The following is a 14,564-nucleotide window of genomic DNA, read 5'->3' as shown; positions in this document are numbered from 1 at the left end:
TCCTTTTACGGGGTCCATTTACACAATGGGGTAGTTACACAAATGGGGTAGAGGAAGGTATGGTCTATGATTGATTCATACTTATAGGTTACCTCATTGCTTCACGCAAGCAGCTATTATATCTTAACAGCAGTAGGCACATATTGGAAATTGTTCCTGTTTTGGGGGCTTTCTATTGCCTGCCCTCTGGCCCTGCCTTCCTGACCACCTTTGTCAGGGAGCACAATACTTAGCTTAGCTCAGGTTTTGGGCCTGCTAGCTGCAAGGCAGGCCCAGACCAAGTAAGCAAAAGCATAGATCATCAGGGCTACCCTAATTTTCCACCACATACGGCTACCCCCTGATATTTGACAAGTTGAGAGAATTTGTTTGGGAGGGCCCACAAATATATTTGATGCCAAGCTTTGAGGAAAACATTTTCAGGACTCTACAGGAGCTGAATTTAGATTCCCAAATGATGGGCACCTTATAAATAAATACTGTCAGTCCCCACCAGGTGCTTGTGACATCAACTCCTTTGCACAGTCAGCCAGAGCCAGAATCATTTTTTTTTCCATGCATCACAGTAGGAGTCATTATTGGTTTTAGCTTGGAGCTATTTTTAGTTGGCTGAAACAACACTAACTGAGGAAGAACAGAGGGGACAGCAAAAATAATTTAAAATAGATGTATTTGCTAATTACTAAACCTCCTCAAGGCTTCCTGTACTGTGGATAACCCTGCACAGGAAATTAAAATTGCGTATTCCTTAAATGACTGTAGTGTTACTGACATGCTGCCTCCATCAAGTGGCTGCTGCCCTGGCCTGCGTGTCCATGCTGCACTATGCTGAGTTACCAGAAAACTGTTGGCACTGTTTGAGGATGGCCAGAGAAGGAAATCATACAGCCAGCCAGCTCTTTATAGTATTAAGTTAGAACTTCTCTGTGTCCTAGGTCCTATAATGTTAACAGAGATTCTCCTATAGCTCAGTTGTTATGAGATACTGCTTTTGGATCAAGTCCATCAGAGTTTTAACCCTGTTGCCACCATGAAGTTCTGAGTGATCGTGACTAACAGTATAAGTGACAACAAAAGAGTCTCAGGAGTGCCACCGATGTGTAAAAACCTGTTCTATGCACTGTTCTGCTTCAAATTCTACAGACAGTCTTGGCTAGCAGTGACAGTTAGTGGTGCCTGACAAGTGGCTACAAGTGTCTCAGATAAAGAACATTTATTATTTAAAACCCACATTTCAATAGCAGTGTTAACATACACAGCGCTTTGCAAATGCCTAGATCACCTCCTGCATTTGGAATAGAGTAACTGGACAGCCTGTGTCTTGATTTTTCAAGAATAACCTGATTTCTCAGCTCATATTCACATGGGTATTTTGTCTGAAACTCTGCCACTAACCTTTCTACCACCCAGGGGTTATAATTCCCAAAGGCAGATTGACCTAGGCTATCTGGGGTGCTGACAATATAACTATTAAAAGTTTTGTTTTCTTGCCTGGGCTCAAATATTTAGTTGTGTCTAACCAGGCAAAGATAGAGATAATTGGCTAAACACTCCTCCACCCCTTTGGAGCAGAGGTGTCTGTTGCAGCGGATCTAGCAAAGGCCAACTTTTAACATGGGGCAATGAGGGTCTCATCTCTCTGCAGGGGGGAGAGGAAGATGATTGCCTGCCTGCATTAGGGAGATAGATAGTTGAGTTTGGGGTGGGGGACTACTAGAGAAGGGATCATTATAGAATCTTCCTCAGATCTACACTAGTAGTAACGATGCCTAGTCTGACATGTGATCCACTGTGCCTCTGGTCATGCAGGTTTCTGCTGCATTCCTCTTTCTCTTGTAGTGCTGCCCCTCTTTGGCTCAGAGGTGGACTTGGGTCCTAGATACCCACTTTGTCATTGAACTGTGCATGCTTCAAGTGACAGCGGAATATGGGGCATGCCAAGATCTGATGCTGGATTCACCTTACAAGTCTATAATTTGGAATGTTACAGGCTCTACGGCGTGCCAGGCCTCACAAGGGGGAGGCATTATGCTGGAGCTTAGCACAGAAGTAGCTGAGCCCCACATTAATTTTCACCACTTAGGAAAATAGCTGGGGCTGACAACTGCCTAAGCTTTGGGGAAAGTTGCTGGGATATTGTGCCTCACTTTGTTTGGGGGAGGAGAGGTACTGCAGGACACTGAGGATGCGTATACTAAAGGTTAATGTAAGGAGGGGGCAGTGCAGGGGAAGGGATGGAGGTCAGCAGTCCTTGTAGGGAGAGAGACTAGAAAGTTATGTGGGTGTCAGGGGAAGGGTATGAGAAGATCGCATGTGATAACTCCCTCCAGTAACAAACACCTTTAAACTGACTCACCTATCTAGCCTGCTCCCTACCCCAGCTACAAAGGCCCCCTGCAGTGCTAAGGACAAGCGCCCGCACCTTGATGCTTACCACCATTTGCTAAACTCTCAAATTTCCACATAAATATTAGCTACCCACCTAAAGCCAGCACCCAAGCTGTCACAGCCTCACCTTGACTCCCTCCACCCTGTTGACAGTATTAAGGGAGCTTCCCTTCAGGATGCTAGGCTGGTCCCCCTACATGAAATAGAAATGGCTTTCTAATCTTGGCAACATGCTCAGGAAGGGAGATGTCTAAGTGCTATAAACTATGTCCACAGTAAATTGCAGGTGCAAAATTGCAGGCACGACTTTAAAGGCTTAGAGTTGCACTGTTGAAGGTGGAGGGCAGGTCAAGATGTTGTTTAAAAAAAAAAGAGTACAGAGCTGGAAAAGTGTAAAACTTCATGCTAGAGAGTCATGGTAGACAGGGATGGAGCAGCGCATGCTTTACTCTTAACCACACTTGGCTGTTTTTGTCAAGGGGCTCCTTGTGTGTATGTCTTGCAGCTAGCTTGCAGTATTTATCTTGCCATAGATGGCTATCAGTGAGTCCACAATCTCTGCAGAAGGCAAACAGAATTTGTTTTCAGATTAGAATACTGAGATTTTTTTTTCCTAGCAAGATGATTGATACGTATGCAGTAATAGTATATAGGACACTGAATCATTTCATTACAGGCTCAACAGAACAGAAGGTTATTGGAGAAAATTCAAACTTACTGCTTTATACTGTGCAGGAGCAGCAAGAGAGGAACCAGCATGTACAGCAGAGACAGACCCACATGAACAAGTGATTGGGAGAGGCTGCAGAAAGTTTTTTCTCTTTTCTTTTCTTTTTTTTTTTTAATGTAAGCCAGCTTGGGGATGGGTAACTAGAATACTAAGTACCTAGGGCAAAATGCCAGAAGGGTCTGACAAATTTGATCTTTGAGTGCCCTCTAGCGGCAGCTCTCGTTATAGTTCTCAGCACAGGAAATTCCCTGGTCGATTACGCTACCGAAAATCTTTGTGCCTTTGGAGAGCATGATGGATTGCTAATGGCAAACCTCAAGGTCTCACTCTTTCCTTACAAAAAAGACTATTAAAATTGCTAGTGTCTATGCCCCATATGGGTGGGATGGGAGTGATTTAAAGAAAGTTGCCTCCTGCCTGATACACCAAGTGGGAAGAGGGGACAACCTCTCCATCGCACAAGCCTTCATTGGCAACAGCAGGTCTCCACTCCCTTTTATGCTGCTGTTGCTGTCAAATATAAGGAGGATCAGTCATTTATTTTTGTATGTGCTAAAAGCAACAGCAGTAAGACATTCCCAAAGACAGAACAGCTCCTGATAGTAGGGATCACCACATGAAATTAGTAGGCAGCAGGTTTAAAACAAAAGAAAGTATTTCTTCACATACTGTGCAGTCAACTTGTGGACCAGAGGATGTTGTGAAGATGAAGACTAACAAGTTTCAAACAAGAACTAGATAAGTTCATGGAGGCTATTAGCCAGGATGGGCAGGGATGGTGTCCCTAGCCTCTGTTTGCCAGAAGCTGTGAATGGGTGATGAGATGGATCACTTGATGATTATCTGTTCTGTTCATCCCTTCTGGGGCACCTGGCATTAGCCACTATCAGAAGACAGGATACGGGGCTAGATGGACCTTTGGTTTGGCCCAATATGGCTGTTCTGATGATCTCATATACAGCAGTTTATTGCTCAGTGAAAGGCCAAACCCCCGATTCCACAGCACCAAGGAACTACTCTAATCAGAGCACATTATTTTTGATGCTGTTGATCTCAGAAAGCCCATGTGTTAAGTTGCAGTTTTCCCCCAGGTCTGAGTATGGCAGTGACTATGCAAATGAACAGATTTAATGGGAGGATAGATGTGACTGTGCTAACACTCATGTTAAGACTTTGAGCAAGCCCAGTGTGATCTTGATGTGAGCTGAGGTTTGTGTCCTCAACAGAAGTGTTGTGTCCTCTCTCCTGAAAAGCATACTTGCTTCCTGGCTGATTATTAAACATTACATCTGCCTTTCCCTTCTCCTGCAGTTTTCCCATTGTCTAGTCCTTCCAAGGCTGTAGCCCCCTCTCCACCTCACGTGGGGCAGTGGGGCTCAGCCTGCACCTCCCTCCCAGGATCATGTAACAATTTTGTTTTCAGAAGGGGGTCACAATGCAGTGAAGTTTGAGGACCCCTGTTCTAGCTCCTTTTCTCTCCCTGTACCTTCTGTGGCAAGGCACTTTCTCAATCTCCCCAGCCTCTGCTGCTTTTAGTCCTGGTAAGACAGGCTTGGGTAATATGATCCTTCTTGGGACACAGAGGAAGTCTGTTCCTTCTCTCCACCAGTCCTTTTTAGTGTATTTTTCTCCCTGGTGGGAGCAAATACTGCCTCTTCTCCTGGTGGGGCTCACTGTCTTGCTGCTCCTGGCAGCAGGGCTCCTTCTCTTCCCCTCAGGGGAGGGTTTAAAAAGGTCTCAGGCAGCCCTTAGTTGGAATCAGCTGATCCTAATTAACCTCAGGTAGTTCCCTCTCTGCTGATTGATTGATACTTTGGTAGCCCTTCTCAGCTGAACCTGATTGACCCATAGTTACCCCCCAGTTGCTAGGGAGGAGGGCCCTCCCCCTACTCCTCCCTTGCAGCTGTCTGTCCTGAGTTATCACACTTCACTCTCCCAGAGGATGAAGCTTGACAATTTCAAACTGGAAACAAGGTGCACATTTGTAACAGTGGGGGTCATTACTAAGGCTGTGAGTTTGTCACTGAGGTTATGAGTTCCATAACTTTCTGTGACCTCCATGACATCTGCAGTGGCTGGTGCACCTGGCTCAGGGACAACTCAGGCAGCTCCTGCACCAGTTGCACAGTCTGCTGCTTCAGAGGCATGGCCAGGCAGCTCTGAGTACTGCCTCCATCCAGAGTGCTGGCTTTACACAGTCAATGGGAGCTGAAGGGGCGGAGCCTGCAGGCAGAAGCAGTGTGCAGAGCTGCCTGGCTGTGCTTCTGCCTAGCAACTGAGCGAGGGGGATGTCGCTGCTTCCGGAGAATCTGCCAGGAAAGCACCACCCATAGCCCATCTCCCGGTTTTTCTCAAGGGCACCAACTTAAAGGTTTCACTTTTCCTAGCCATCTCCTCTCTCAGATAGAGACCCCCCTATCCCTCTCCTTCCAGACTGGGGGTTTGGGCTTGCAGTCCCTCAGCTCCTTCTTGAGATTTCCCCAGCAAGTATGACTGGGGTTCAGCAGCCACCACCTGGTAGCTAGTATTACTGTAGAGTAAAGGGAAGCAAACATGGGACTCCATCCTACCTTCTGCAGAAGGACGTTGCGAAGGCTCAAAGGCCCGGCACTGATTGATGACATCCCGCAGGTGGGAGGGGCAATCTTCCCCAACAGGAGCCTGGTAACGTTGCTCATAAACTTTCTGATAGATCTCTTGGGAACTGCAGCCTAACACAACACACACAAATTGGGACATCAGGAGGCACTGACTTGTTTCAGATTCCACAAGAAGGTACGGGAGAGGGAACATAATGCAAGCATTTAAATAGAGCCTCATGCAGCCTGCCAAGTCCAGAGTGGGGGAGAGCCAAGATTGAAATCCTCATTATGCTGCGTCCTTGAAAAACTCATCTGCTATGAACCCTGCCTTAAGGCTCCAGTTCAGTGGAGCACTTAATTTCAATAGTAGAGAAGCATATGCCTAAGAGCTTTGTTGAATACAGATGGGATTATTTATGTGCTTACAATTAAATATGTGTCTAAGTGCTTTGCTGAGTTGGAGACTAAATTCCAGGAAAGATTTTAGAGTTAAAGCTACTTTTCTGCCTGATCCAAGTGGATACAGGCATGTTGGACAGTCAGTTGCTTCATAACCCCTCTGGATCTGAAGCTCCTGAGCACTAGGTAGCAATAGGGAACATTTGCCAAGTGGTGCATTTGATCTCAAATATCACCCTGCATCAGCAGAACACATCTGGACTGGCCTCCCAGGCCTTTACCCAGGTGCTTGCAGTACGACAGAAAACAAGCCCTTGTTGCCCACCTTCAAATGGAATTTTGCTGGTCGCAATCTCCCACAGAACGATCCCGAAGCTGAAAGGACACAAATAGGCCTGCTAAGCATCAACAAAGCCTCCTCAGCCTCCCTCTGATCCCTCCTCCTATGCTCATCAGTTGTACTGCTTGCTGGATAAACTGTTGGAGAGAAGGAGGGTAAATTACACCCTCAGCCACCTAACAAGCATGTCATCTGAGCACTCCCTCCTTCCTGGTTTAGGAATCAGTATACCAGGCTGATTCGTGAGCTGCTCTCCCACACAGCAGACTCATGTCCACTCCGTCCCCACCGGGCTGGCTCCTGTGATTATTCTGTAGAGTCCATCTACATTAATATTGACTTCTCCCTTCCCATGTGCCCAATTCCTTGGGGAAGAGAACTTGGCAAGTGAAATGTCAAAAGCTCTTCCGTTTCCTATGTGGTATTAATTTGTACTTTAGTAGCAGCCTCCATCCACAAAGCCCTATAGAAACGTTAATCAAGTTCTGCCCTCCATGTAGGATGTCTGAGTAACACTCTTCCCTTTTAACAGAAGGGAAAGCTAATGGAGAGAGAGGTTAAGTTAGCAGTAGAGTCAGGAATAGAACTCAAGACTCTTCGCTCTCATCATCTCATGCCAAGCAGGTCACCTACAGAACCTGTCTAATAACCTGGCTTCTGTAGGAAACTCTGCAGTAGAGCATCCATCCCTTATGTATTATAGTCCAGCATCCCCATGGAGATGTACCTGTATATTTCACTGGGCACGTCATACTTATGGCTCAGGGAAGCTAGGCCCAGGGGAGAGATGTAAGCTGAAGCAGGGACATCCGTCAATTTCTTCTTGCAGCTTCTCTTAATGGATGACTCAGTTTTACTCAGTTCAAATCCTGACAGCTGATTGAGGGAAGGAGAGAAAGACAAAGGGAGGAGCAGCAGCATGAGCTCCATGCAATCAGGGACATGCAGCAATGATTGCATAACTGGTCCCTAGCTCAAGGTTAATGAGCTGATTTCCTTTGGGTTATATGGTGGCCTTTTCAGTGCCATGAGATCAAGCAGATCACTGCAAGAACATGTTGCAGGGTCTGCTGAGTGCTCTTGCTTTGCCATGCAGGAGGTTATGGGTTTGATTCCCACTCCTGGGTCTTATAAATGTAAGGATGATGTGCTTGGCCCCATATTGAGAAGGGAAGAAACAAGGGAGAGAGTGTGTTTCTTGGTGCACCACCATGATCCCCTCTGTCCAACTGATGGAAAGAAGTGGTCTCATCTAAGCCTTGTATGGAGATATAATGGCCACAATAGGGGTAAGATTAAAAAGGGGCTAAAAGCAGAGATCCTCTAGGATGCAGATAAATCATAGAAACGTAAGACTGGAAGAGACCTTGACAGATCATCTAATCCAGTGGTTTTCAAAGTGGGTTACTCATACTCTTGTCAGGGGCTATATGAGAAAAATCTTATAATGGCAGACAGCTCACTTTATTTAGAAAGAATTGGCAATCTAATCATAGGTATATTATGACCCTATCTCAGATGGGAGTATGCAGCAGATTACATTATTTGGAAAGCAGTTTGCAGCCTAAAAAGTTTGAAAACCATTGATCTCATCCAATCCCCTGCACTGAGGTAGGACTATCTAGACCACCCCTGACAGGTCTCTGTCCAACCTGTTATGAAGGAGATGCTGTGATTTCCTTAGGTAATCTATTTCCATGCTTAGCTGACATGGGACATTTTTACTAACATTTATCTTAAAGCTCCCTTACTGCAGTTTAATTTCTCCTGTCCTCAGTGGTCGAGATGAACAATTTATCACCCTCCTCTTTATAACAGCCTTTTATGTACTTGAAGACTGTTGTATTCCCACCTCTTCTCCAGACTAAACAAACCCATTTCTCCCCCATCTTTCCTCGTAGATCATGTTTTCATAGAATATCAGGGTTGGAAGGGACCTCAAGAGGTCATTTAGTCCAACCCCCTGCTCAAAGCAGGACCTGTCCCAAGACAGATTTTTGCCCCAGATCCCTAAGTAGCCCCCTCAAGGATTGAACTCACAACCCTGGGTTTAGCAGGCCAATGCTCAAACCACTGAACTATCCCTCCCCACTTTCTAGACCTTTAATAATTTTTGTTGCTCTTCTCTGGACCATCTCCACATTTTTCCCAAAGCGTGATACCCAAAACTGGACACAATACTCCAGTTGAAGCCTTATCACTGCAGAGTACAGTGGAAGAATTACTTCTTGTGTCATGCTTACATGTCCTACTAATATATTCCAGAATGAGGTTTGCTTTGTTTGCAACAGTGTCACATTATTGACTCATTAGTTTGTGATCCACTATAACCCCCAGATCCTTTTCTGTAGCACTCCTTCCCAGGCGGTCATTTCCCACTTTGTATTAGTCAAACTGATTATTCCTTCCTTACTGTAGTACTTTGCATTTGTCCTTATTTTACTTCATAATATTTATTTCAGACCTTTTCTTTAGTTTGTCGAGATCATTTTGAATTCTAATCCTGTCCTTCAAAGCACTTGCAACCCCTCTCAGCTTGATATCAGCTGCAAACTTTGTACTTTCTATGCTATTGTCCAAATTGTTTCTGAAGATACTGAATAGAACCAGACCCAGGATAGATCCCGACAACACCCCACTTGATATGTCCTTCCTGAACCACGAAGAGGGTACATGCTTGGTAACAGGGATGGGGCTCTTACGGTATGTCTGCATTGAAAAAACAAAAACATCCCACTGCAGCGAGTCCCAGAGCAAGGCCTACAGATTCAGGCTCATGCTACAGCGCTAATGATAGGCATGTAAACAGTCAGGCTCAGGCTGGAGCTTGGACTCTGAAGCTCATCTCCCTCCCGAAGCTTCTGAGCCTGAGCTCCAGCTGGATCCGGAATGACTACACACCTATGTGTTGTGTCATAGTGCAAGCCTGAGTCTATAGACCTGGGTTCAGAAACTCGCTGCTGTGGGGGTTTTTTTAAAGTGAAGATGTACCCTGAGGTGAGTACTGTGTGTTTTAAGATCTAAATTTGTTATTACAATCAGGGCTGGCTCTAGTTTTTTTGCCACCCCAAGCAAAAAAAAATTTGGCTGCCCCAGCCCTGGGTTCTGTCCCCCAACACCCCATGCTGCCCCAGCTCTGGACTCCCCCCCCCCCCCCCCTGCGTGCCCAGCCTGGGCTCTGCCCCTTCCATCTGCACCCTCCTTCTGCCCACCCTGGGTCACTGCGTAACTTGCTCCCCGGGCAGTCATTCAGCAGAATATTGGATGTGCACAGAACACAGACAGGATTGGTCCCATATGGTTACGAACTGCGTAAAGTGGAACAATTTCAGCTTGTGTGATTGGAGGATATCTGGATGCATATTTAAGACTGTCCTCCATAAATGAGGAAAAGTTGAGGTGTCTTTATTATTCTTTTGTTCCACCTCTTTGTTTTCATGGGAATTTACCATGCATTTCACTGTCTTCCTTTTAAACAAATAAAACTTAAAAAAAAAAAAAAGGCAATGGCTGTTGACAATAGCAATGCCAGTCCTAAAAACCACTGGGAAGCATTTCTTGCTCAATTTTATCCTACTTTTTGTACAGCAAATTACGGAGGATCAGTATATTTGATTTGGGAGAAATGAAGTAAGAGCTGCCCAAATCAAGCTTGAGCACTCCTGAATTTTGAGGTGTTCAAATCTGGAAGGCAGGTGCTAGATTCCCTTTCTGAATATTAGCTAAATCTGGAAAGAAAAGTCAGTTTCTGCTTCCATGGCTCAGAAGTGGAAATCCTCCTAAGTGCCTGGTAGTGTATCTAAAGCTGCCCAGGTCCAGAGCCTTCTCTCCCTTACTTTTCATGTTAAATTCTAGTGGGATCCACATACCTCCCTTGCTACGCTTCGGATAGAGAGAAGCACTGTCCATTTAGTCCACCCAATTCCTTCTTTGGGGGCTGCAAGGTGAGGTCACACCAGTATCCCTAAACCAGTCTGGGAATGTCTTCTGAAGGGGATATCTGGGCCAAAGCCTTCTACTCTTTGGGCACACTTGTTCCCCTTTCACAGTGTCACCCTGCTCTAGCAGTGAGCTCTCCATTCACAGCAAGCTGCAGCATGAGGTTTCAGCTACAATACTCTCTCCCCCTCCCTTTCCTGTTGATAATGGCCAAAGGAATGCTGGGAACTGTAGTTCTTTCCCTGCTTCAGGGCTGGCTCTATAGGCAGGGACCTAACCAAGGAACTACAGCTCCCAGGGCCCCCTGTTGGTTCTCAGCTCCGAGGCTGGATCCCTGTGGGCTGCTGCCCCTGCAAATGGGCTGCCCAAGCACTTGCTTGCTTTGCTGGTGCCTAGAGTCACCCCTTATTACAATACTCTGTCATTCCTCAATTCTGCTTCTCCTCTACCTCATGCCATGCCTCCTCACCTTGCTTGTGGCAGCTTGTCTTTAATCAGCCACTATCCCTTCATGAAGAGCTGATGGAAATGTTTTCACTGAGGCGTATAGTTGCAAACCTGGGGGCTTAAAGCTGGGCACCTGCAGCCATATTTAGGTAGCTAAATAAGCATGGAGATGAGGCCATCCTTTTGTTCTGTGTTTGTACAGCACTTGGCACAAGGGGCTCCTGTGCACTACAGTAATACCAGTAATAAATAACAACATTGCCAGCCTTTCAGAGATGATGTTCATCCAATAGTCTCATTAAAGTCAAGAGGGAATTTCCCATCAGGGTCTGCAGTGCAGCAGTGCATTTCAATATAAAAACCAGCTGCATGTTAAAAATCTGGGGACTGTGTAGAACAGCCTGAAGTTAACATCTAAATAAACAGACTCCTGTGCTGCTCATACTGTCCTGGGAGGAGAGCTGGAAAGGGAAGAGGGTTTTGGGGAGGGAGGAGGAGAGAAGACTGCATAATAGTAGGGGGTGTGGCCATATAATTCAGGTGTCTCATCTGCATAGTAAATTAGCACTGAAACTATAGATGTTTGAGGTATTGGGAGGGAGAGAGGGAAGGAGAGATGGAATAGATAGCCACAAAAACGTTCAAACCTCTCAAAAAGTCTTCTCATAAGACAGCTCTTACCTTCACACAGTAACCTTTGGCAACCAGGAACTTGGTACTATTGATGCATCCATGCAATTTAGACTTCTCCCCCGTCTGGTGCAACCTACAGCCGGTCAGAACCAAGAGCAGAAAGCATTAGCAATGGATCCATTGCCACCTTCCCTCTCTCTGCTCCCACCCAGAACAGCCACGAGGATGGACCTTTGGACACTACTGAGCATTCAGAAGCCACACCTAGTTATTCTGGGACAACAGCCACAAATCCAATCTTTCCAGTGGCTACAAGACAATAATGTTTTGCCTGTAAAGTGGCAAGCCAGCGAATGCCATTGTCAGAGCAGCCTCGGGCCAGTGGGTAGTAACCAGTCTGTTACTGGGCAGTAGTACTAATGATGGTCTATAAGGTATTCCTGGAAGCAGCAGCACCAGGTATCTCAGGAGAAAGGCTTTTCCTACCAGGCTTCAGGCCAGATTCGCAAGCCAAGGGCATCTGAGAATCTGGGCACTTTCTTATCTAAACCCAGCCTCCGATCACTTCTCCCACTGCCTGTTTTGAAGTCATGGGCTTTGTGGATGGTGAGGGTGACTTTAACCACAGTACCCACACCCCATCCACCTTTGCTTTCCTATAGATGAAACCAATTCAGGCATATAGAGGGACATCAGAAAATGAATTCACTTGTCTTCAGTTATGCTTTGTACTTTGTCACAGACCCAGATGCCATCCCATGCCTCAGTTTCCCCTTTTTATCATATAAATATATCTTGACTCAGTCTTTGCCTCTCCCTTATTCAGGGGAATCTTCATTTACCCACAACCACTAAGCCAACATCAGAGAATAGTCCAAAGCTCTGTTTCTTCCTGACCAGAGTCTCCTGATTCTTCTGACCAGCCATTTGCCAAAAAGCCCCTCTTGTCTCTCAGACTCCATTTCTCTGGTCCTACCCCTGCTGGGATTTAGTCTCTGATTTAGCTACCGTTCCTCAGAGCACTAACTTCTCAGCGACTAGCTTCACTCTAGGAGGTCTCTTTCCTTTTACAGGATACCTTTCAGCCTTCCCACTCCCTTCCCAGAGCCAGGCACAGACCATCAGGGATAGCTTCCTTTCCCTCAGGCAACTTCCTTTTGATACTCTCAATTCTAATTAACTAAAGGGCTCTCCCAGGAGCACCTGATTGCTCCTAGGTGCAGCCCACAGGGTCATCATGGGCCAGTTGGGCCCTAATTCTCCTGAAGGGCCACTAGCCCCATGACATACCTGTATAGGCCTCTGGCCGCATCTATTGCCATCCGAATGCGTGTCTCCCAGGGGAGCTGAGGTTTCCTTGTCAGCACGTCCCGCAGTGTTCCCTTTTCACAGTACTCCATGACAATGGAGAAACAAGGGCTGGAACCTGATCAGAACAGAAGCCCAGTGAATGGTGACCTGAGCTGAGACAACTCATGTGTTTATTTCATTCTGCATTAGAAATGCAGAATCCTGGGTTAATGCAGCTTTAACTCTGCACAGTTCAAATCAAGCATTGTCAGGAAATTCAAGAGTGACAGTTCTTATGGCCCTTTGACATGCCCATACTGTGGGAAATAAATGTAAGAATGGCCACGCTGTCTTCCAACAGTCGCCAACACCAGGTGCTTCATAGGGAATGAGCAGAAAAGGCGATCGCCAGTAATAATATTATAATAATAATAATAAATAATCAATATTAGTAGGTGATTTCAATTATCCCCATATTGACTGGGAATATGTCACCTCAGGATGAAATGCAGAGATAAAATTTCTTGATACTTTAAATGACTGCTTCTTGGAGCAGCAGGTACAGGAACCCACAAGGGGAGAGGCAACTTTCGATTTAGTCCTGACTGGAGTGCAGGAGCTGGTCCAAGAGGTAACTATAACAGGACCGCTTGGAAATAGTGACCGTAATACAATAACATTTACCATCCCTGTGGTGGGAAGAACATCTCAATGGGCCAACACTGTGGCATTTAATTTAAAAAAAGGGAACCATGCAAAAATGAGGGGGTTAGTTAAACAGAAATTAAAAGGTACAATGACTAAAGTGAAATCCCTGCAAGCTGCATGGGTGCTTTTTAAAGACACCATAATAGAGGCCCAACTTCAGTGTATACCCCAAAATAAGAAACACAGTAAAAGAACTAAAAAAGACCCCTGTGGCTTAATAAGCATGTAAAAGAAGCAGTGAGAGATAAAAAGACTTCCTTTAAGAAGTGGAAGTCAAATCCTAGTGAGGCAAATAGAAAGGAGCATAAACACTGCCAAATTAAATGCAAAAGTGTAATAAGAAAAGCCAAAGAGGAGTTTGAAGAACGACTAGCCAAAAACTCCAAAGGTAATAACAAAATGTTTTTAACCATCTGCCTAACTATCTTCACCGACAAGGCAATGGCAGGTGCCCCAGAGGAGTGAACCACAGGCAATGAATTCAAGTGACTCTCTCCTGCCATTCCATCTCCACTCTGCTGAACAGAGGCTAGGGACAACCATTCGTTACCCTCTGGCTAATAGCCATTTGATGACTAGCCACCATGAATTGTATCCAGTTCCCTTTTACATTGTATAGGTCCAGCTCACAACCTCCTCAGGTAAAGGATTCACAAGTTGACTGGTGCCCTGTGTGAAGAAGAACTTCCTTTATTTGTTTAAACTGCTGCACCTATAATTTCATTTGGTGACCCCTAGTTATGTATTATGGGAAAAGTAAATAACTTTTCCTTATCCACTTCCTACCTCACTCAGATCTTATATACAGCTATCAAATCCCCCCTTAGTTCGCCTCTGTCAAAGCTGAAGAGGCAGCCTTAACTTTCCTCGTATGGGACCCTCCCCAAACCCCGAATCATTTATTGCCATTTTCTGAACCTTCGAAGTGCTAAGAAATCTTTTTTTTGAGGTAGGAGACCACATCTGTACACAGATTGAGATGTGGGCGTACCATCGTTTTATATAAGGCAATAACATATTCTCAGTCTATTTCTATCCCCTTTTAATGATTCCTAACATCCTGTTTTGCTTTTTGACCGCCTCTGCCCACTGCGTGGACATCTTACCT

At 45.6% G+C, this 14,564-nt stretch overlaps 1 protein-coding gene across 1 annotated transcript in view; it reads right to left on the bottom strand.

Moving 5' to 3' along the window:
* Positions 1-1,100: 1,100 nt before the first annotated feature.
* The window catches only part of MLKL (mixed lineage kinase domain like pseudokinase), a 32,760-nt gene continuing 19,296 nt past the window's right edge, over positions 1,101-14,564 (bottom strand). The window contains exons 6-11 of the mRNA XM_075073671.1: positions 12,749-12,884; positions 11,507-11,591; positions 7,167-7,315; positions 6,425-6,474; positions 5,689-5,829; positions 1,101-2,946 (exon numbers count right to left, since the gene is read on the bottom strand). Coding sequence (XP_074929772.1) covers positions 2,894-2,946; positions 5,689-5,829; positions 6,425-6,474; positions 7,167-7,315; positions 11,507-11,591; positions 12,749-12,884 — 614 coding nt within the window. The 3' untranslated portion in view covers positions 1,101-2,893. The remainder of the gene's footprint in view (positions 2,947-5,688; positions 5,830-6,424; positions 6,475-7,166; positions 7,316-11,506; positions 11,592-12,748; positions 12,885-14,564) is intronic.

This window comes from Chelonoidis abingdonii, chromosome 19 (assembly GCF_003597395.2).
Source record: "Chelonoidis abingdonii isolate Lonesome George chromosome 19, CheloAbing_2.0, whole genome shotgun sequence".
Classification (NCBI taxonomy): domain Eukaryota; kingdom Metazoa; phylum Chordata; order Testudines; family Testudinidae; genus Chelonoidis; species Chelonoidis abingdonii.
This window is presented reverse-complemented; position numbering and strand designations above follow the sequence as displayed.